Source organism: Podarcis pityusensis, assembly GCF_964106645.2.
Source record: "Podarcis pityusensis genome assembly, chromosome: 14".
NCBI lineage: Eukaryota > Metazoa > Chordata > Lepidosauria > Squamata > Lacertidae > Podarcis > Podarcis pityusensis.
Window position 1 is genome coordinate 25,927,914 of NC_138039.1, and position 20,617 is coordinate 25,948,530.

At 50.3% G+C, this 20,617-nt stretch overlaps 2 protein-coding genes across 8 annotated transcripts; one reads left to right on the plus strand and one right to left on the minus strand.

The window, feature by feature from the left end:
- Positions 1–1,027: 1,027 nt before the first annotated feature.
- Positions 1,028–16,556, minus strand: SERINC4 (serine incorporator 4). 7 transcript variants are annotated; one of them, XM_080981869.1, is made up of 13 exons: positions 12,369–12,967; positions 12,000–12,164; positions 7,585–7,752; positions 6,447–6,625; positions 6,233–6,312; positions 5,204–5,297; positions 4,862–5,073; positions 4,128–4,223; positions 3,904–4,030; positions 3,393–3,465; positions 2,565–2,616; positions 2,093–2,234; positions 1,028–1,984 (listed from the first exon to the last, which is right to left on the minus strand). In XM_080981869.1, exons 2-13 carry the CDS (start codon positions 12,099–12,101, stop codon positions 1,771–1,773), a joined length of 1,539 nt encoding a protein of 512 aa, XP_080837995.1. In that variant the 5' UTR covers positions 12,102–12,164; positions 12,369–12,967; the 3' UTR covers positions 1,028–1,770. The 7 variants fall into 7 exon arrangements, with proteins under 7 accessions (XP_080837995.1, XP_080837998.1, XP_080837997.1 ...); XM_080981872.1 differs by lacking the exons at positions 12,000–12,164; positions 12,369–12,967 and adding an exon at positions 16,441–16,556; XM_080981871.1 differs by lacking the exons at positions 12,000–12,164; positions 12,369–12,967 and adding an exon at positions 16,091–16,434.
- A 7-nt stretch (positions 16,557–16,563) lies between these two features.
- On the plus strand, positions 16,564–19,994 carry HYPK (huntingtin interacting protein K). The gene is made up of 4 exons (XM_080981877.1): positions 16,564–16,781; positions 19,009–19,064; positions 19,589–19,640; positions 19,772–19,994. The coding sequence occupies exons 1-4, from the start codon at positions 16,608–16,610 to the stop codon at positions 19,865–19,867; spliced, it is 378 nt and encodes a 125-aa protein (XP_080838003.1). The 5' UTR covers positions 16,564–16,607; the 3' UTR covers positions 19,868–19,994.
- The last annotated feature ends 623 nt before the right edge of the window (positions 19,995–20,617 follow it).

The window sequence follows — 20,617 nt, forward strand, 5'->3', positions numbered from 1 at the left end:
ACTGGATCTTGCCCATCCAGTGGCTCCCAAAATGTGGACTCTGCCTCAGAGGCAATGGACCTTGAAGAAGAACCTGGGCAGGGGGTTGGATTACCATGACTGCAGGGATCATAGTTTCCCCACGGAGAGACTATGCTCTGTTGGCTCTTGTCAGGTCGCCACAGCCTGTCCCAAATGCTGGCCTGGATGAATCTGTCCTCTGAGTCTCCTCCTATTGCAGCTGACCCAAACCAGGCAGGATGCCCCAGATTTGCAAGGCAGAGCATGCCCCATCCACACCTGGGGAGGACGCTCTAACCCCTCTCCAACTGCCCTGGGTGAGATACTCTAAACAAAAGTTCCTCTCCCAAGATCTCCTAACTGTCAGCAACTTGCGCAGCCTCAGTTGAGGCAATGCCACCCACACCCACAGTATGTTTGGCCATAGGAGGTCTCCCTGCCGTGCTTTGGGATAAAGAGGATGGGGGGATTTTGGCATAAAGAGTGGCACTAGCTTCTTCTGCCGAGGTGCTCTTCCCCATTCCTCCCCTGCCCCTGAGGAGCCAAGAGAAAGGAAGGCAACCAAAGTTCCAATTCAAGAGTTCTCTGGCTGTGGGACAGAGTCCTCCCAGGTGATGCTTTGTAGGAACATTTGCAGGAAGGGCCGTCATGGGCTTTGCAGACGCCAGAAGGTCCCAGGTTCAGTCGCTGATGGCCTCTCCAGGTACAACTGGGAATAGGAACCACAGGTGGAACCAGCAGAGAGAGAAGGCTGTTCCAATGCTGGGCTCACTCCATCGTTTCCTCAGCTGAGTCTTGCAAGCCCAGCCTCTACTATCCTCCCACCCCCTACACTAAAAGGTCCTGCCTAACAACAACCACCCTGCCAAGTTGGCGCATTAGTCTCAGCTACTCTGCTGTGAGTTCTAAGGCTGGGCAATTCATACGGAAGGAAAGAAGTAGCGGTGGGGGAAGCAGGTCCACAAGCAGCCATTAGGATTCAGGAGAGCTGGATGGGCCCCTGAATCTATAAATGCACCCAGCGGCATTACAGTTGAACAAGATTTTATTGGCAGAGCAAATACAATGTCCACAATGAGCACCAGTCCTTTGGGTCTGTCTCTCCTTGTTAATCAGCACCGCGACAGGACCCTCCTCCCCCCATTTGGCAGGATCATCCTTCCACCACCTGTACACATGGGAAGAGGTGTCACAGCAGGAGGCTTCCACACACACACACACACACACACACACACTACAGGTCAAATGTTGCTCACTGCCAAGACCCTGCAGTGTCTGATAATGGCTGAGAACTGGGGAGAGGCGCTGTGTTCCTGTGTCTGATTCTTTGTGTGCACCCTCCTTCCTCTCTCTGGAGTTCTCTGGTCCATATTAGTGGGACTTCGCCACTTGGAGCTCTGCCTCGTATTTTGTCCAGCCTTGCAACCAACACTGGGGGACGATGGATGGATGGGCATCAGCACCACCCTTATCCTCTCCTTCCATTAAAGCACCTGCCTCCTCTGAGCCCCCACTCTGCTGGCTCGTTCACATTAAAGGTACCCGCTGGGGCAAGGCATGCTGTGGCCAGCACCGGGACGTGGCATCGTGGGCAGCCTTCACATGCAGCACCCAGTGGCAGGCAGTCTTCGGACCAGGCCTGGTCTCTTGGCACCAGGTGGGTCTCTTGGCACCGGCCTTTGGTGATCGTGGCAGGCAGCTGAGCCCACGGCAGGCTGTGGCAAAAGCAAAAGAGCCTCCAGGCCCTTTTGGCGGTGGCGGCAGCATCAGCTACGTAGCAACACTGATGCGGTGAAGGTTGCGCCGCTGACGCCGCAAGACACGCAGGGAGGTGCTGTTGCGTTGGCGTGAGCCTGGGAGGCAGAGTGGGCCCAGCAGAAGCCAGAGGTAGAGGAGGACACAGGCCCAGCCAGAAGAGACCTTAACCCAGAAGGTGGACCAGCTGCCGTGAGTGAAGGTGGTCTCTAGCACTGCATTTTCATAGCTGCAAGGAGAGCAGAGGTAGGTCGCATTGCAAGCTCCAAAGCTGCCCCCCCACACCTTTTGCCACGCAAGTTGCCACTCCCCCTGGATGTGGGCACCTTGTTCCTACCTGAACCAGTTGGTGAGAGTCATCATGACGTACAGCGAGGCCAGGAAGAAGACAAAGTGGAAGGTGGAGTAGCTGTAGACCACAGGGTTGCCGTGCACAATCTGCTGCTCCACTGGGGACCCTTCCTGCTCACCTCTCTGCCCTAGGCCAGGGGTGAAAAAGGGCCCTCCTGCTCACACAGCTCAGGGATCCAAAGCCCTGCTCTGCACCAATAGCCATGTCTAGTCGAATGACCAGCTATCCTGACTCTTACGGGGTTTCCCAATGTTGGGGAGTCCTGTACACATCCCCTGTCCCTTATTTGAGCATCTGGGGAAAAGATTCAGGAGAGACTGAGATGAGGAGTGTCCCCAAAAGATTGCTCCTCCTGCTATGCATACTTGAGATACCTGCCTTGTACCCCAACAGTGGATGGGGGGGCACTGGAAGGCCTAAGTGGCTTATGATGCTGCTGGGGCTCCATTGCACTCACCTGCTACCTCCTCTTCCATCTTATCAGGGCAACAGAAGAAACAGGACGCCTTCTGTAAAGAGAACAGGATGGGTCATCCACCACTCATGCAACCTCTTGCCACCTGGCTGTGGTTTCTCTGGCTGCCCCTTAGCTCACAATGGAAACACAGCTGGCAACTGCCAGGGTCGCACCCTCACCCAACCCTTAAGTCACGATGGTGGTCATAGGGGACCCCTGGCTCTTCAGCTCCCATCAGCCTCAGCCTGTCTGGCCAGTAGCCCCAGGGGGTTGGGGATGGGGAGAAGAGAATGGGAGTTGCAGTCCAGCAACATCTGGAAGGCTAGAGGCTCTCCATCCCCATCCTGAGGGTGGTCTGTGGAGTCCTGACTTCCCAGGAAACAAAGAGGGAGCCTAGTATCAGTTACAGAGGGTGCTGGCTTTTCCCCTCTAGCTGAAAAAGGGGGAATCCTACCCTGGTTGTATTTGGAAGTGGTAACCAGGCTAGGAATGGGCCCACCCCTGCCAGTGTTTTGCAGGGGAAATCCATGAGATATACATTGTGGGAACAAAGCAGATTGTGCATTTGGACATTAGAACTTGAACACAGGCAGTATCCCAAGAAGGATACTGAGACATTCATTTTATTGCCTGCTTTTCTGCCCAAACACATACAATGGTTGCAACTTGAAATGCTAAATAACAAATAAATGATAAAAGAGCAGAGAATCCTCTTGGGCAATGGAGAATCGTTTCAGGAGCTGGAGGTTAGGGGGGAAAGCATTGAAGATCAGCAGCTGCCTCTCAAGAGGGTTTCTGCCCCACACTGGACCCTTTCCTGGAACCCACCTTAAACTCAAAGCTGTAGATCCTGACCATCCACAGAGGTCCAAACAGCTCAGCGAGCATTGATGCTTCATTGCTGCAGGAGGAGAAGGACAAGGATGAGCAAATCAGCAGCAGGAGCCCTTCCTGAGCACAGCCCATCCTCTACCCAGCCATTGTAGACAGGCTGACCACAGGATGGGATGGACAGCCTGTCCTGTTTCTCTGACACAGAATCCATCCCAGTATGCCAGGAGTCCAGCAGGCGGGCTCTGCTCCTCCCTGTCAGGGCTGCCCCAAATTGCTTTGAGGAAAGAATCACTTGGTGGGCAGCCTGAGGGCATTACCCCAGAAGTCCAATGTGACCGCGGTGTAACTTGCCCGCATTCTCCACCAGTCTATTATCTTGTAACAGGAATGGGTGGCAGTGCAGGTCCCTTATTCCCAGACCCCTCCTCTGGCCCACTCTGGCAAGCTGGGGTCAATCCCTGGCTTGGGATTTGAGACCTCTGGGGGCACATAGGCAGGTACCCACCAGGCAAAGAGGACGCAGGCGTACATGACCCCAGCCCCCAGGATAGCCACCGTTGTGTCCTCAGTCTGCATCCCATCCTTGCTCACACTGGGGAAGCAGATGGTGAGATTCTGCCCCTTGTACTGCACTGTGGGAGAGGAGGAGGAAAATGCCATTAGCTGATTGAGGACCTGCCTCACCCTGTGGATCTCCCCAGAAGGCAAAGGCTCAGAGCTGACACAGACCTTTCTCTGGTGGCCGGCTGGACAGGGCAGAGAAGGTCAGGTACATGACGTAGCAGCAGATGATGGAGGCCTGTAAGGGACTGGAGCTTGGCTGTCCTGGGAGCAGGCAGGTGCAAGGGAAATAAAGGGTTATCAGTGTCCTCAAAAAGCATCCCCATCCCAACAATAAAGAGTGAAAATACAGTCTGTGTCTATCGGCCCAGAGTCATTGGTCTACTTGTGAGTACATGATTCCTGATGCTCCCTCACTGCCAGAAGCTATAGTTAGGGTGTGCTTTAGGAGGCAGAGTATATTATTAATATTTAAGCTGCCTCCTGACCCTTCCAGTTGCTGGAAACATCACAGGCCTCCGGCTCTCTGATCCCCATCCTTGCTGAGCTCCCTGTGACAGGGTCCTGGGACTGTCTCATGACCTTGTTTCTGAATCATCTTTTGCACCTGGACCTATTCTTTCTGCTTCACCTTGTTGTGTACCTAGAAGCCTGCTCTCTTAGGTGAGTATTTGATAAAATTATTTACCCTCCTAGCACCCACCCCTCTAAGGAAACCACCTAGAACATCCTTGGGAGAGGAACTTCCAGGGAGAAGAGGGCACTGGTTCAGTGCTTCTTGTTTGGGCAATTAAGTCCTGAGAGTGCTCTACACTTTGCTTCTTGCAGGCCACAGAAGGCTGTGAGCCCCCGCCACTCCAATCCCACCCTGTGCTGCAAAATCCACACATGCCATTACTCACGCAGGCGGACGCAGGGAGTGATGGAGATGAAGGACATGAGGAGGCACAGGGCGCCGTTGAAGGCCAGCAGCCCCTTGTTGAGGAAACAGCCACCTGGGTGGGTGTAGAATTTGTACAGGAAAGTGTAAGCGGTGGAGGCTATGGTGTAGAAGCCCAGTGTGGCCAGGAAGATAGCCAGGTACCAGCGCTTGTCTGTGGAGGCGCCTGTCAGCCTGTGAGAGAACGAGGGAAAAGCTTGTTTGGAACACTGACCTGAGGCCAGCTCCCTCCATCTCAAGCCCCCTTGTGGGCTCTTGGTCCAGGAAAGTGCCCCAACCCATTCCATCCAGAAGGCAGACTCACCAATTCTTGTTCCAGGTGTGGGCAAAGGCTGTGATCAGCACCAGCTGGACCAGGATGAAGGCAAAGCCTCCGCAGACACCAACCAAGTGCCAGGCTGCAAGGGCCAAAGGAGGACAGAAATGTGGGCAGCAGTCAGGGGGACCAAAGAAGCCAAGCGCCACCTCTGGCTGTCCTGCCAGGCTCTTTCCCCTCTGGAAAGCCAGCTCAGCTCTGGCCAGGAAAGGCAGGAAAGAGGCTCTTCTGGCTTAGATCCCTCAAAGAGAAGCCTTTTTTTGCTGAGGAGCAGGATCGTGGGAACAGGAGCCTGCTCAATCAGGCCAATGAGGGCCCATCTAATCCAGCATCCCCTTCTCATGGTGGCCAACAAGATGCCTCAATGGAAAACCAGCAAGCAGGATTTGAGCACATGAGCTCCCTTTCCTTCTGTGCTTTCCAGGAACTGGTATTCAGAAGCACAGTTGCCTCCATGAATTTGTCTAATCTTTTAAAGCAATCTTTCAAAGCTGGTGGCCATCACCGCCTCCTATGGGTCCCCTCAGAGGATTATCAGTAAGGAAATAAGCCCCACCAGAGGGAGGGATGCTGATTCTGACAGAAACAGAAAAGGATGAGGGAATGGCTCCATTTTGCCTGTTCAGAAATCTGTCAAGCAAAAAGGGTCCATATATGTTCCCCTTGTTGTTTTCAAGTCTGCAGATGACAATGAATGATAAGTGTTTCTTTCTTTAATTACATTCTTTTGATATTTCTTTTACCTTGAAATGCATGTAAGTTACCCAAACAGTTATTCACATTACATAATTTTAACCTACATCAAACTGCAGGCAGCAAGACAAATTACATCGTATTTGGTGGAAACTGAACTGCAGCAGAATGGAAACAAGGCTGCTGAAGAAGGGAAATGGCTGCCTTCCTCCATTCCTACCTGGAGGGCTGTCCCTACAGTGATGAGGGGTGGGGCTCTTGGCAAGAGCAAATTGCAGAGCCACCAGCCTGCAGCCAAGTGGGCTGCTCTTCTATTCTCCTTACCTCGGAGGAAGCGCTGGTCTTGGATGAAGAAGGCGGCTGCGCAGAGCCCCACAAGGATGAGGAGCTTCAGGAACCAGAACCTGCAACAGACCCCAAAGAGGCGGTGAATAACCAGGGTGGCCCCTGGATGGACGGGCCTGTGGCTTACTCTGCCTGCTCCTCCATAACAGCCCAGGGGCTGCCAGGTCTGTGTCAGGACCTCCCTTCTCCTCACCCATTGTGCAAGAGGGCGCGGACATTGCTGCTGGACTTGATGTTGACCAAGAAGGCTGCCTGGCCCAGGTAGAAGCAGGCGGTGCCAAAGCAGACCCTGTAGACAGCTGAGTAGCCCACCAGGATGTCACAGTCACTGCCCCCAGGAAGGTGTTCACACAGCACTGCGTAGAAAGGCACCTGTGGGAGGAAGGGAGAGAGACCCGGGGTGGGGGGAAGCATTGCCAGAACTTCCACACTGGAACCCTTGATTGATTGATTGATTGATTGATTGATTGATTGATTGATTGCATTTATATCCCACTTTGCGCCACTCCAAGGAGCTCAAGGCAGCATGCATAGCTATTTCCCATCTCATTTAATCCCCACAGAAACCCTGTGAGGCAAGATAGGCTGCAATGTGGGGACTGGCCCCCCAAATCACACCCAGTGAGCTTCATGGCCAAGTAGGGATTTGAACCCTTGTATTCCTGGTCCGAGTTCAACATGCTAACCATTGTGCCACTATTTAAAAGGTAAAGATAAAGGGACCCCTGACCATTAGGTCCAGTTGTGACCGACTCTGGGGTTGCGGTGCTCATCTCGCTTTACTGTCTGAGGGAGCCAGTGTACAGCTTCCGGGTCATGTGGCCAGCATGACTAAGCCGCTTCTGGCGAACCAGAGCAGCACACGGAAACGCCGTTTACCTTCCCACCAGAGCAGTACCTGTTTATCTACTTGCACTTTGACGTGCTTTCGAACTGCTAGGTTGGCAGGAGCAGGGACCGAGCAGCGGGAGCTCACCCCGTCGCGGGGATTCAAACCGCCGACCTTCTGATCGGCAAGTCTTAGGCTCTGTGGTTTAACCCACAGCACCACCCGGATCCCTGTGCTACTATTTAGTGTGGAATTAAAATGTTTGCTTTGCAGAGCCCATCCTCTGCTTTCTTCTCTTTTTAAATAGAACTAGAGTAATAGCATTTTAAAAAGGGAAGTGAATTAATAAGAGGAAGCTGGTCATTCGAGCCCCTCCCTGCCACTTGGAGGAGATTATTTTCTCGGAATAGTGGCCAGTTGTCCTCTCCCCCCCCCCGCCCCAATGAGCCTCCAGATGCAGGTGGAGGAGGCTCCCAATGGCAGTGGCTTCTCACTCACTCACGTTCTCCTTGATGGCTTCGGCCACAGTGCGGGAGAGCATGAAGCAGCAGCTGGCACAGGCCAGGATGTGGAAGAGCATGTAGAGGAGCCGGGTCCCCGTCGAGACTTTGATGCCGGGGCAGCAGGGGCAGCACAAGGTGCAAGGGGTTGGGCCGCAGCAGCAGCAAATCTGAGCAGGGGAGAGGGAAGTTGAGTGTTACCTGCTTAGACCTTCTCTGCATGCCCAGCAACCCTCTGCCTCCCTACCCACAATGAGCTGGACTCCCTGCCTCTCACTGGACCCTTCACCCCAAGCCTCTGCCAGCAGAAAGCAGCTGGGGTCTGTTGCCTGCATGGATGAGGGGCTGGGCAGCTGGATTGTCCTGGGTCAGCCCCTAGGCTTGGCCCACCCACAAGGCTGTCCCTGAGCAGGTCCTTGAACAGTGAGTGAGGGGCACAGCCTGCAGGAGGCAGGATTAAGGGGATTGGGAAGCTCAGGTGCCATCTGTTGCTGCTGGAGGGGGGCAGGCGTCACATTCAGGGTCCAATGTGCTTCCACCAACCCACCAGTCTCTGGTTCAGCCGGACAAAATATGCAAAACAAGCAACCTAGCTCATGGGGCCAGCTGTGGGTCAAGAACTGGCAGTGACACAGAATTTCTAAGATGGTGTTTTAGTTCTTAATGGTAATTTCTTTTTGCTGTTCTACACTGTACTTTAGAACAGCTCCTCTTATGGAACAGCTATACAACTGCAGTTAATAAATAAAACAATTCATGCATGGTTTCTCCCTTGTGGGAAAACCAGCGGTGGGTTGCAATGTTTCTGTGCCCTCAGAGGGTTTTGTGCCACCCATCCTGAGACTGTGGAACACACAATAGGTTAGAAAGGGAGGGCACATTCCTGTCACTGAGACGTGCCAGCTGAGCAGTCTGCTATGGAAGGAGCATAATAGGCACCAATCTGTGAGCAGAGATGGGCTTGCCAGGCTGACTCCACAGGCTTCCCTGTAATCTGGAGTTCACGTGTGCCCAGGATGATTGCTCTGGCACTGTCAATAAGTCCAATTGACAGTGCAATACTTTAAAGGTAAATCTCAATGAGCACATACAGGAAGATGAGTTTGTATACCAAGTAGGGATCACTGCCGAATGGCACACTTTAAGACCAGGAAGGGCTGTGGCTCGATGGCAGAGCATCTGCTTGGCATGTAGAAGGTTCCAGGTTCATTCTCAAGCAGCTTCTCCAGGTATGGCTGGGAAGGCCCCTGAATGAAGACTGGAGAGCTGTTGCTGCCAGCCAGTGTAGACAGTGCTGAGCTGGATAGTCTGATTCAGTAGAAGATGGCTCCTGACACTCCTAAGGCTCATTGTTTTAACTTGCTTGCATTGCCTTATTATCAATCTGCAGGACACCTTTGGATGCCAACAACCTTCTCATTAGCCCACTTTCCAGAGACTCCAAAGCTCCTGCGTCACTGAGTTCTCTGTCTGCTGCTTCTGACCAGTTCTGCAGCTGTTGCATTTCTTATTCTTTCTCTGGGTCTAGCACAGCAACACCTGGGTCCCATAAGGCAATGGCCCCAAAGAGGAGCCAGCCAAAGCCTCCCACCCACTCCTAGCTCTGCACCTGAGCATCCTGCCCAGCTGTGTTCTCAGAGTCCATCTGACCACCAATAACCTTAGAGAGGGATTAGAGTCACTCCTAATTGACACAGGCACAGCATCCATCCCCTCCTCCCACCTGAGCTGGGCAGAGCCCCTCCCCGTGATCTGCAGTTGGGCCAATGAAGTTAGGGATGCATTGCAAGGTGGGGGACCACCTTTGCTAGTTGGCCACATTTTTGGCCTGCCTCAGGAAGCTCCTTGAACACCTTTCACCCTCCTCGGTCAAGAAGCACACCTGGGAAAGAGTTTGAATGGAATGTGTTCCTCAAACCAACTGGGATATCACCTCAAGATGGGGAGCTTAATTCTCCATGTGCCCAGAGCCAGGGGCCTGAAACTGCTGCCCATTAGCTTAAGGAGATTTTATGGAGAGGACCCCTCCAGGCACCAACTAGCATCTTAGAGAAACACCTACTTGGATTCCTGTTAAAAGAGAGGCAGGGGCGCCACACCTAGAGGGAAACTGGCGCTCTACACAAAGAAGGTGCTCATGTCCCATTCCTGGGCAGCTAAAGACCTGCAAGAAGCACCCAGGACTGTCTCTGGCCTTGATATTGTGACTGCAAAAGGAATCAAGACAGCTCCTATGAGGAAGGGATAGTAGATACCTGGAAGGGGAGGGTCCAAGGAACATGTCAGAGGAGAAAAGTGTATCAGTTTAGAAAGCAGATGGATGAGTGGGTGAATCCTGAGCTTCTAGAGGCAAGAGCTGGCACCAGGTTATGGGGTAGCATCCCTATGGAGGCTCCTTCCAGGCAGGAATTCATTGTGGAAAACGATGCTGCTCAGGCACACAAGTTTTCTGCATTGTTTATACAACATCACCACCATCAAAATCCCAGCCCACATTTTTTAAATTTAAATTTAATCCGGATTTCCCCTTCCTCTGGGAAATCCGATAAGTAGAAACAACCTGTTAAACATCCGCTGTCTCTGTCTGGTGTGGAAATTTCTTGGCACAGAGTTGTTGTGGGGTTTTTTTTGAAGGGTGGAGAGGGGTAGTTTCTCATGTGTGTGGTGCTGACTGATGTTTTGGTGGGTGGCCTCTATCACACACATAAACCCTGCATTCGTCAGCTCCTCTCCAGAGCACAAGTTAAGCTATTTTGTTCCAGATACACCAGTAACAGACAGAAGATGTTCATTCCCAGTAATGACTACAATGCTGAAGGTGCATTTGAATTTCAGCGGCCTGATGAGAGGAAGTTGTGATATCAAGTCATTGTGGGGAATTACCTCTTCAGACTAATCACAGTACATACACCAGACTTTCTCTTTTAAAAAGTTTAATCTGAATTTCATGCACAAAACCTCCTCCTTAGAACTTCAGTCTTGGCACATTTTATTATATGTGGTGGAATTGTAAAAAGATAAAGGACTTCTAGGAGATGATATATAATGAATTTTAAAATTTTTGTAAGACCAGTAAAAATTATTTTTTTAAAAAAAGAACTTCAGTCTTTCATTGATGCTGCGCTTTGGGAGGGGTGGGGGAAGAGACTGCATAGCTGTGCTGTTAATGGTTACAGGGATGTATAGATAAGATTAGCCATATTTTAAAAAAATATTGCTACTTGGTCCCAGCCACACAAAACCAAACAGCAGATCAATATAGCACTTCCCCAAGTATTAAAAAAAGAATCAAGAGATATCGCTCCCCCTTCTGCCAACAGGCCTCCAGTTTGTGCCTTGTGAAACACGACAACTAACTGGGCTAGCCAAGTTTGCCCTCTTGCCTTCTTCTCATAGCTGTCAACTTTCAGATTTGAAAATAAGGGATTAGCAGCCTCACCTGTCCCGGGGACAGTCTATGGGATATCTAACAATCCAGGATAGCAGTGGGAAATGACGCTGGAATAAGGGAATTTCCCGCAAAAAAGGGAAGGTTGACAGCTATGCCTCCTTCTGTGCTGCCAGCGATGCAGAGGAGGGGCAAAAAAGCCACCGACTGAATTAATTCTGCCAGGCTCCACCCTCTGATGTGGATGGCAAGCGGGGTAACAGTGAAAATCCACAGTTGAATAAACAAGATGTGTGGAAGGCCACGTGCCAACTGCATGCATCTGAAAACCAGCCCTGCAGGACCCGTTTGCGACAGAAAACCCCTTCTGGAAGTCCCCCTGAGCACTGGGGAACAGTGCTGGGCAGACTGTGTGAACAAGGCAAGAAGGGCGACCCAAACCCGTCCCCCCGGCCACACATGCATCACCCCAAGAACCCTCTGCATGTGTGCTTTTTCTACATTCTCATTGTGAGTCCAATTTTCTTTCATTTAATTGTGTTGATTGTCAAGGCTGAGGCTCACAAGCCTTTATCCTCTGAACCTCCATGGGAGGCCTGATCCTTCCCTGGTCCTGGAGCTGAGGGCAAGGGCCAAGTGGGCTGCTGGGCAAATGGCTAGTTTGCTTTCACCAACGTTGGCTGTGGCTAGAGGCTTCCTCGCCTGAGGGGAGGTTGCTGGGACTCTGGCCTGAGTTTGGGCCTTGCAGGCACAGCAGAAGGTCCATTGTGGCTCAGTGGCAGAGCACCTGCTTGGCATGCAGAAGGTCCTTGGTTTGATACCCACGGCATCTCCAGGAAAGGCTAGGAATGCCCCCTGTCTGATACCCTGGTGAGGTGCTGCCAGTCAGTGTGGCCCAGGGGTAGAAGCAGCAGCTCGTGTTCAAGCTGGCATCGCCTGTTCTGGCTGTTCCCTCCCTTGGGGGCCTCTTGGGCCAGCCCTTGGCCAGACCCCAGAGCTGACAAGTCTTGAAGCCTCCCCTCTGCTTACCTGGGCCTTGCAGTAGCCTGGCACCATCCCTCCTCCTCTGTTCCCGGTGCCCCCAGCTCCCCAAGGGAACGGCTGGACGTCCTGCCCTCGTCCCCCAGTCATCCGCTCCTGGCTCCGTGGGCCCAGCCCTTTGCTCAGCAGCACATCCCTGGGACCAGGTGGAGCCTGCTCTCCAGAAAGCGGTTGCAGAGAGAAAGCCAATTAGCTGAGAGGCTGAGATTGGCCAACTGGCAACCCGCTGCCTCCACCTTTGATCCTTGGGACCAGCGATTGGCCTTCCTGGGGTGGGGGGATGGTGCTCCTTTCCCCTCCACTTGCCTTTCTGCCTGATTATGTCAGGAGCCAAATCTGCCTCTTTAACCCTCTTACCCGGCAGAAATAGAGAGCTTAGCCGTTCCGTTGGGTTAGGTGAATCTCAGGCTGTTGTTGCAAGATGGAAGGGACAGGAGCCTTCTCACCTCAGGTTCCCCCAGGGAGCAAAGTAGCAGCCACAGAGGCTCCCTCACCAGGGCCTTGCCTGGCAAGGGAGCCTCTGTGAACCTGCTCCAAGGGCAGGGAGGGTGGCAGGCAGGCAGGCAGGCAGAGGACTCCACCAGCCTTCAGCCATGCAGGACTACTGGCCTCTTTTGGCTGCCAGAGACTGGGCAGGGCTTCCATCGGGGAACTAAAACTGATCTGGCCATAGTGGCGCACACTTTAGTTGCATCCTGTGTGGATTACTGTTAATGTACCCTGCGTGGGGCTGCCTTTGAAAAGTGTCCAGAAACTTCAACTGGTCCAAAATGGTGAAGCTAGACCATGGATAGGCAAACTAAGGCCCAGGGGCCAGATCTGGCCAATCGCCTTCTAAATCCGGCCCGCAGACGGTCTGGGAATCAGCCGGTTTTACTTAGTAGAATGTGTCCTTTTATTTAAAATGCAACTCTGGGTTATTTGTGGGGCATAGGAATTCGTTCATTTCCCCCCCAAAAATATAGTCTGGTCCCCCACAAGGTCTGAGAGACAGTGGACCGGCCCCCCACTGAAAAGGTTTGCTGACCCCTGATAGACTGTTGACTGGGGCAGGTTATAGGAACCATATGACTCCCTTGTTGCAACAGCTCCAGTGGTTACCATTTTGTTTCCAGGCACAATTCGAAGTGTTGCTTGTGACCAATAAAGCCCTATTTGAAAGACCATATTCTTCCATACAAACCTGCCTGTGCTCCGAGGTCTTCAGGGAAGACTCTTCTCTCAGTCCTGCCAACCTCACAGGCATGCTTTGTGGCAACACAGAGCCTTCATGATGGCTGCTCCCGTGAACTTCCTGGAGAAGCTAGAATGGCTCCCACCTTTTCCTTTGCCAGCAGGTGAAGACTGTTTTATTCCGACAGGCCTTGGGGAACTGACTTGTTTTGTGGGGGTTTTGAAGGAAAGGTCTTTTAATACCGTTGTTTATTTTTACTGTTTTTATTAATAGTTTTGTTCTTTATATTGTTTTACTTCTATTGGAGTTTAGTTGCTTTTTAATGATGATCATAGAATTGTAGAATTGGAAGGGACCATGAGGATTATCTTGTCCAAACCCCTGCAATGCTGGAGTATGCAGCTGTCCCATACAAGGATCAAACCTGCAACCTTGGCATTATCCGCACCAAACTCTAACCAACTAAGCAATCAGGGCGTATATATTTTTAGCTTTCTGTATTTTACCTGTGTTGTATTAATTTGTGCAAGTCACCTTGAATCCTGGTCGGGGGCAAATGCAGGATATAAATAAATATAATAATTAATGATATGAACAACTCTAAAGCAACAAACAGGCTTGGGTCACCTTGAAGACAAACAGGTGAGAACCTGACATTTGGGGATTTGCCAGATGTCTAATCCCTGTGAAACAAGGTGGGGAGGCCACAAGAATGACAATTGCTCTACCATCCTGCTTATCCAGTCCTAGAGAATGATTTCCACACCCTAGCTGTTGCAAGGAAGTGTGGGTGGGTATTTGACTCCCAGGGCCGTCTTTAGCAGATGCAAATATCCGACCAGCACCCCACAAATTACCATGGATAGTGTTGGGGTGGCCATAGCTGCGCACTGCCAGCCATCCGGAGGGGGGGGCACAACTCTCCCCCATGCCACTGTGGGAGAGCGATCCCCGCAGAGGCTTTGGAGGGAAGCTGCGCGCCCACAAGCTATATGGTTGGTGGGGCGCAGCTTCCATCCTAAGCCTCTGCAGGGATCGCTCTCCTCCTAAGGAGGCTTGGGAGGGAAGCTGCACGCCCGCCAGCCTTATGGTTGGCGGGGCACAGCTGGTGGGCATGCAGGGAAAGGGGAGGCTGCTGGCAAAGCCGCGCAGCTCCCCCACTTGCTGGGGCACCCCTGAGTGGCTGGCGCCCTGGCGCGACACACCACTAAGCCCTATGGGAAAGATGGCTCTGCGGACTCACTTCCTGTGCCCTTCCCATCGATATGCTACGGAGAGGCCCCAGGTCCACTGAAAGGCTCAGCCTGCTTTCCTCTGGGATCTGTCCTCACCCAGCCACTACCACACCCTCTGATCTTTCCTTCCCCATGAACTGCCTAATCTCTGAGCTCTCTGCTATGGCATAATAATTCCCTCCACCTAACAAACACTGCCTCCCCTGTGACATTAGGCACATCCCACCTTACCCACACTCTGCCTCTTATTCTTTCCAGGCCTGCTGTCCTGTGAAGAAAGCAGATAGATATTTTCTCTCTGTCTCGTAATACTAAGAGCTCACTGGGGCCAGTCCAATGGAACTGGATGGTGGGAGATTCAGGAGAGACAAAGAGAAGCACTTCACACTGTGGATAGTTTAATGACGGTATTTGCTACCACAATATGTAATGATGACCACCAATGTGGATAGCTTTAAAATAAAATTATTGGATAAATTAAAGAAGGAAAAAGCTACCAATGGCTACTAGCCACAATAGTTGTGTTCTACCTGTACTCTCTTATATGCCTCTGAATGCCAGTTCATAGGAATCACAAATGCAGAGAGTGCTGCTATTGCACTCTGGCCCTGCTTGTAGGCTTCCTATAGGGACATCTGGTTGGTCACTGTGAGAACAGGATTCTAGACTAGATGGACTTTCAGTCCACATCCACAAGAGGTCCACCATCTGTACTTTTCTGCTTTTCCTTTTGACCTCACTGTTTACAATTCCACCCACATGCTTGCCCTTCCAGGATAACTCAGGACAACACTGACCTGTAGGCCCACAAAGGCTTACACTGGTTAATTTTTAAGGTGGCACAAGACACTTTGCTTTTTCTTAACGTTGTGTTTGGAAGTGTGTGGCAGTTTATCTCCATGCCTGCTGCCCGCCGTAACTGGTGTATAGAAATACCTGTCCCTAACATTTAGACTGATGCAGGTTGTTCAGTTTCAGGGTTAAATGCTGACTGTTTCTTTTGGGGGGCCCCTGGACAAAAATGTGAGCAGCAATACAAAAATCCAGGCTTTTATCATAGCTGGAACTGGGCAGCAATGTTTGTGTCCCCTTCCCAGAAAATGGAGGCTTGTCTGCTCTTTCAGTCTTGTTTCCAATAAATGGGGTGCTGTTTATTTTAGCTTTAGTTTGTAAGCATTTAAAAATGACTGTCCATTGGATGAATAGCATACAGTTGGCTTCTGGATTTGGGCTGCAAGGAGGAGGGTCAATGAACTAGCTTGACCTATCCTCCAATCTCAGGGGATATTGGGTGTGTGGGGGGGAAACAAGGTGCAAAGGGGGAAGCAGTTAGTAATGCAGTGCTCAAAGCAAGCACGTGTTTAACTCAGAGAAGATTTGCAAACATGATCCCAGGGGAGCCAGGGGTGAAGGCTTTCTCTCTAGCTCTGTTTTGCTATCAAAATCACTCTCACAGTTGCTTTCTCCTTGCAAGATAAAATATAGGAAGTGGGAAGGATTTTGTTGCAAAAATGTGGGAACAGTGATTCACCTCTTCCCTCAGGGCCATTCCTGTGATCAATTCCACAGCTGCTAAATCTGCATTTTCTTTAAATAAAACCTACCAAGCGAATGAATAATAATAATAATAATAATAATAATAATAAAATGAAGAAATAATTATGAGCTACATTGCAGGGTTGTTGTTCAATACCTGCAATCTGCCTCCATCTCTAATGTACAGCATACATTGCAATAGTCTACACTGCAGGAATGTCATTCTCAGCCACGGTTCCCCACACAATAAAGAGACAATGGGCTGCACTGACAAGGTACTTTTTAGTGTTTGAAAATCTTGTGAAAGCCACATTTTTCCTATGAGAACTCCAAAGGAGTAGAGCCCTTTGCTTTTGTTGCTCTCGTTCTGTTTTCTGTCCTCCGCCCACCACGCCCATTTATAACTGCTAGGTTTCTACAGTGCTTTCTCTGAGCAGCTATTGGGGTGGGGGCAAGAAGGTCAAAAGGAACCTGGAAGCTCCACCTGCAGATGTTTGGCTCGCCAGTCTACATTCCACTCTCTATGGTAGCGCCGGGCAATGCCGCTCTAGGCTCTTGCGCTGATCTCTATATTAGTGCCGCTTTCTCCTTTTCCCGCTGCTTCCGGAAGCGCGCCTTACCACGTGACGAGTGCGGAAGGCAGACGGAGCGATGGCGGCTGAAGGGGATGTCGAGCTGGAGTTAGAAGCGGAGCCCAATGGCTCGGCAGGCAGCGGAGAGCGACCAGCCGAGAAGCCGCGGAAGCACGACAGCGGAGCGGCCGACCTCGAGCGCGTCACCGACTACGCGGAGGAAAAAGAGATCCAGAGCTCCAACTTGGAAACGGTGATGAGCGCATGCGTTTGGCCGCGTTGGGGGGCTCTGGTTGTCATGGTGACCGCGGGCGGGGCGGAGCCGGCTGGACTGGACCGCTGCCGAAGGGCCCCTTGGAGCCTCAGCGCCGTACGTGGGAACGGGGAACCCTGCACGTGTGGAGGCTGCCCGAGGCCCCTGCAAGCATGGCTGGACCGCCCGTGTCAAGCATCGCCTGCCCTGCCGCCTTGCTGCTATTTCTCTCTTACTGCCGGTTTGGGGACTTTTGCTTGCGGTGTCCTTTGTCTTTGGGGCTGGAACTATTTGGCCTTCCCGAGGTGCTCTGGGTGGGAGCCCATTGTTTCGCCTCCTCAGACAGCAAAACGCCTCGTGCCAGTCTTGTGCGGGCCTTTCCTTCCATCGCATCTGTAAGAGGGCATGGCAGTTTTCTGGCAGGTTCAGATCCACCCGATGTCATATGGCATCAGGTGATTGACAGGTAGGCAGACCCTGGGGTGAGTGTGGCCATTTTTTTATTTGGCCCACCAGAGAAAATTGTTTTTCCCTACTTCTGTTCTTAAGGGTTGCTTTCACTTCTGTGAGCCTGCCCAAGGTTTAAGACAAGAGACTCCCCGCCCCAATAGTTCCGTTGGATGTCCTTGCCAGCAGGTTTACAGTCTAAGAGGCACATTGCAAACAGGAATAAAATTAAGCAAGAAGACAAGTAGGCACCAATTCTACATAGTAGTACTCATAATGATCAGCTGGGATGGAGAGAAAGAGGTAAATGGCACTGGTCTCTTACCAGAGAGGATAAAACGGCCTTACTTCCTGCATCTGCCATGTAGCAGCTGCCATTCCATCAGGCTGTTGCAAAGAGAAACAAGGAGAAACTCTGGTGCTTTCTGACGGTGGCACCACAGCTGTGAAATTCTCTACCTAGGAGATCCACACCCTTTCCCTTAACATTCTCAAGGATGGTCATTTTAATCTAGGACTTTTTTATTTGATCCCTGCTGTTTTGAAGTTTATTTTGCTTGTTTCAGTGCTGTTGTTGTTTATACTTCTCACACTATTTTTAATTGGTGTTTTGTTGTACTACTTGTTGTAAGCTGGTTTGAAAAATATTTTAATATAAATGATTAAAAATAGCCCTCCTGTGCTTTATTTGTGAATCAGTACTTGTGACTGCCTTATCACAGTACTTGTGATGTGTAAAAGGAATTGATGCATCAGCAAATTATTATCTGAACCATCTTTCCCTAACATTCCTTGCAGTCAACATTAAAAAAATACAATTCAGATTTGCATTGTAGATTACCCACATTGTCTAGGTGTGGAAATTTCTTCCACAGGGAACTTTTGCATAACTATGAGACTTGTGTTTTTTCAGGTGCACATTGAGCTTAGAAACTCCCTGCACCAATTTCTCTTTACATACCTCAGCAGCAGCGGTTCAGTGATCAGGAGCACAAGGTCTTTTCAGTGACAGGAAGCCTAATTTTCAGGGTAGTTCACAGCCAGACTTCTACCCAAAAGTGTATCATTGTGAATTGATTTTGACTACCTAGAATTATTTGGGCTCCATCATCTAGGGCTGGGAGAGATCAGCTTTTCAATATCGCAATGTATCACCAACCAAACATTGATATACTGCCAGGTGAAGGCGCCATTGCACTCTGGCCCTCAAACCAGTCCTGGGCAATGTATTGATACATCATCCAGGCCTACCATCACCCCAGTTAAGTGTACTAAATTAAGTAAACTGTACTTCATTGCCATTTGTCTACATTTTTTGAATTTCACTGCCATCTGGTTGTTTTTTCTCTATACTTGTGTTACATAAAAGCTCATAAAAGCTAAAGGGACCCCTGACCATTAGGTCCAGTCGTGACCGACTCTGGGGTTGCGGCGCTCATCTTGCTTTATTGGCGGAGGGAGCATGACTAAGCCACTTCTGGCGAACCAGAGCCGCACACAGAAACGCCGTTTACCTTCACACCCGAGCGGTACCTATTTATCTACTTGCACTTTGAGGTGCTTTCGAACTGCTAGGTTGGCAGAAGCTGGGATCGAACAACGGGAGCTCACCCCGTCGCGGGGATTCGAACTGCCGACCTTGATTGGCAAGTCCTAGGCTCTGTGGTTTAACCCACAGCGCCACTGTGAGATAATTTGGTTGCTCTTTAAGGTACAAGATTTTGGTCTGGCTATTATTAAAGTCTGAGGGTGTGTGTTTAATTTGCTTTCTCTTGTTTAGGCAATGTCAGTGATTGGAGATCGAAGATCCAGAGAGCAAAAAGCAAAGCAGGAGCGGTGAGTGCCCTGTTTTCATCTCCTGCTAAGGGAGAGCAGCCTTGTTTGCTTCAACCAGAGCTGTAGAGGTGACACACAATGTGTAAACATAATTCAGAGCCAGATGTGCATGCATACTATTATCGCTAATTTATTATCAACCCTTCACCTGAAGTTCCTAGGGTGGGTTACAGCATTAAAACATTAAAAACCATGACCAAGCTTGGAGGTAGCAGTGTTTTTATGAACATCACACCACAGTGAAATGGTGTCTACATGCTAAACTGCTGTTTAAGGACACATTTCCATCTTCTAAAACTGTTTAGGTGTTAGGCTTGTTTTGCTGCACTTGACATTAATGGGGGGAGCTGTTTCACACCAGTGAAGCGGTGCTTGGTTGCAGAAAGCCAGAGCTGTGTTTTTATTATGTGTAGTTCCTATTCTGCCCTATCAGAGCACTTGGAGTGGGGACGGGGTGGCATTATATTACTAGAAAGTGGAGCAGGATAAGAGTCCTAATTCCTCTTTCTTTCCTTCCGTTTCAGGGAAAAAGAACTGGCCAAAGTCACAATCAAGAAAGAAGATTTGGAGTTGATTGTGAGTCTAGCACAGTGTTAATTGGACCGCTTGGGTGATGGCTCAGCATCGACAGAGGCTGCTTTCTGATGTCACTACAGGCCATTTTAGTTGTTGCCTCTTGGTAAAGAATCTTCTTCTTTTCCTTACAGATGAACGAGATGGAAATATCCAGGGCAGCAGCAGAACGCAGCTTGCGAGAACACATGGGGAACGTGGTGGAAGCACTGATTACCCTCACCAACTGAGAGCCACCTGCTAGATGGACTTTTGGGGAGCAAGGGAAGGAGATAGCCTCTCTTTGGCCTGTTCTGCACTTGTTCTTTGCATATGATATTTTAAAGCTGCTGGAATAAATAGTCCAATTTTTTTGAAGTTGCTGTTAATGTGGTTTATAAGATGTTTATTATCATCATCATTTGTTAAGTTTGTATACTGCCCTTCATCTGAAGATCCCAGGGTGGTTCTCAGCTGACTGAAGGACTAGTGGTGGTAAACTGGTGCCCTATTTTCATTCAGGGATCCTTTTGTTAAACAACATTAAAACAACAACTTGCAAAATTCAATCTAAAATTCAGCCTTTAAAGCCCTTGGGTGTTCTTTTCCAGACAAGGACAAACAGTGGAGTGACATGCAGGAGACAGGAAGAGAAATCAACCAGTGGGCAGCTCCCCCCCCCCCTTTCCAGTTTGGGTAGGCAGAGTTGCATTGTAAACTATACTGTGGGCCCTTAATTCCCCATAGCCATTATTTTTGAGGCTACCAGTACTGGAATTTTCCTAAGTTACTATCGGCAATCCTTTAGATGGAACTCAGAAAAATGAACGGGTTTGTGGGAACAGGAGGCCAGTTTTGAAATCTTTCAGGAAACTATACCTAGATGATTTAAAAACTTGCATCTTGTACACTGGGGTGCTGGGCCATATCCAGTTGTTGCCAATTTAAACAGCACCAAAGGGAAGCTGTACCTACAAAGAACTTGAAGCTTCTGTTTGTGC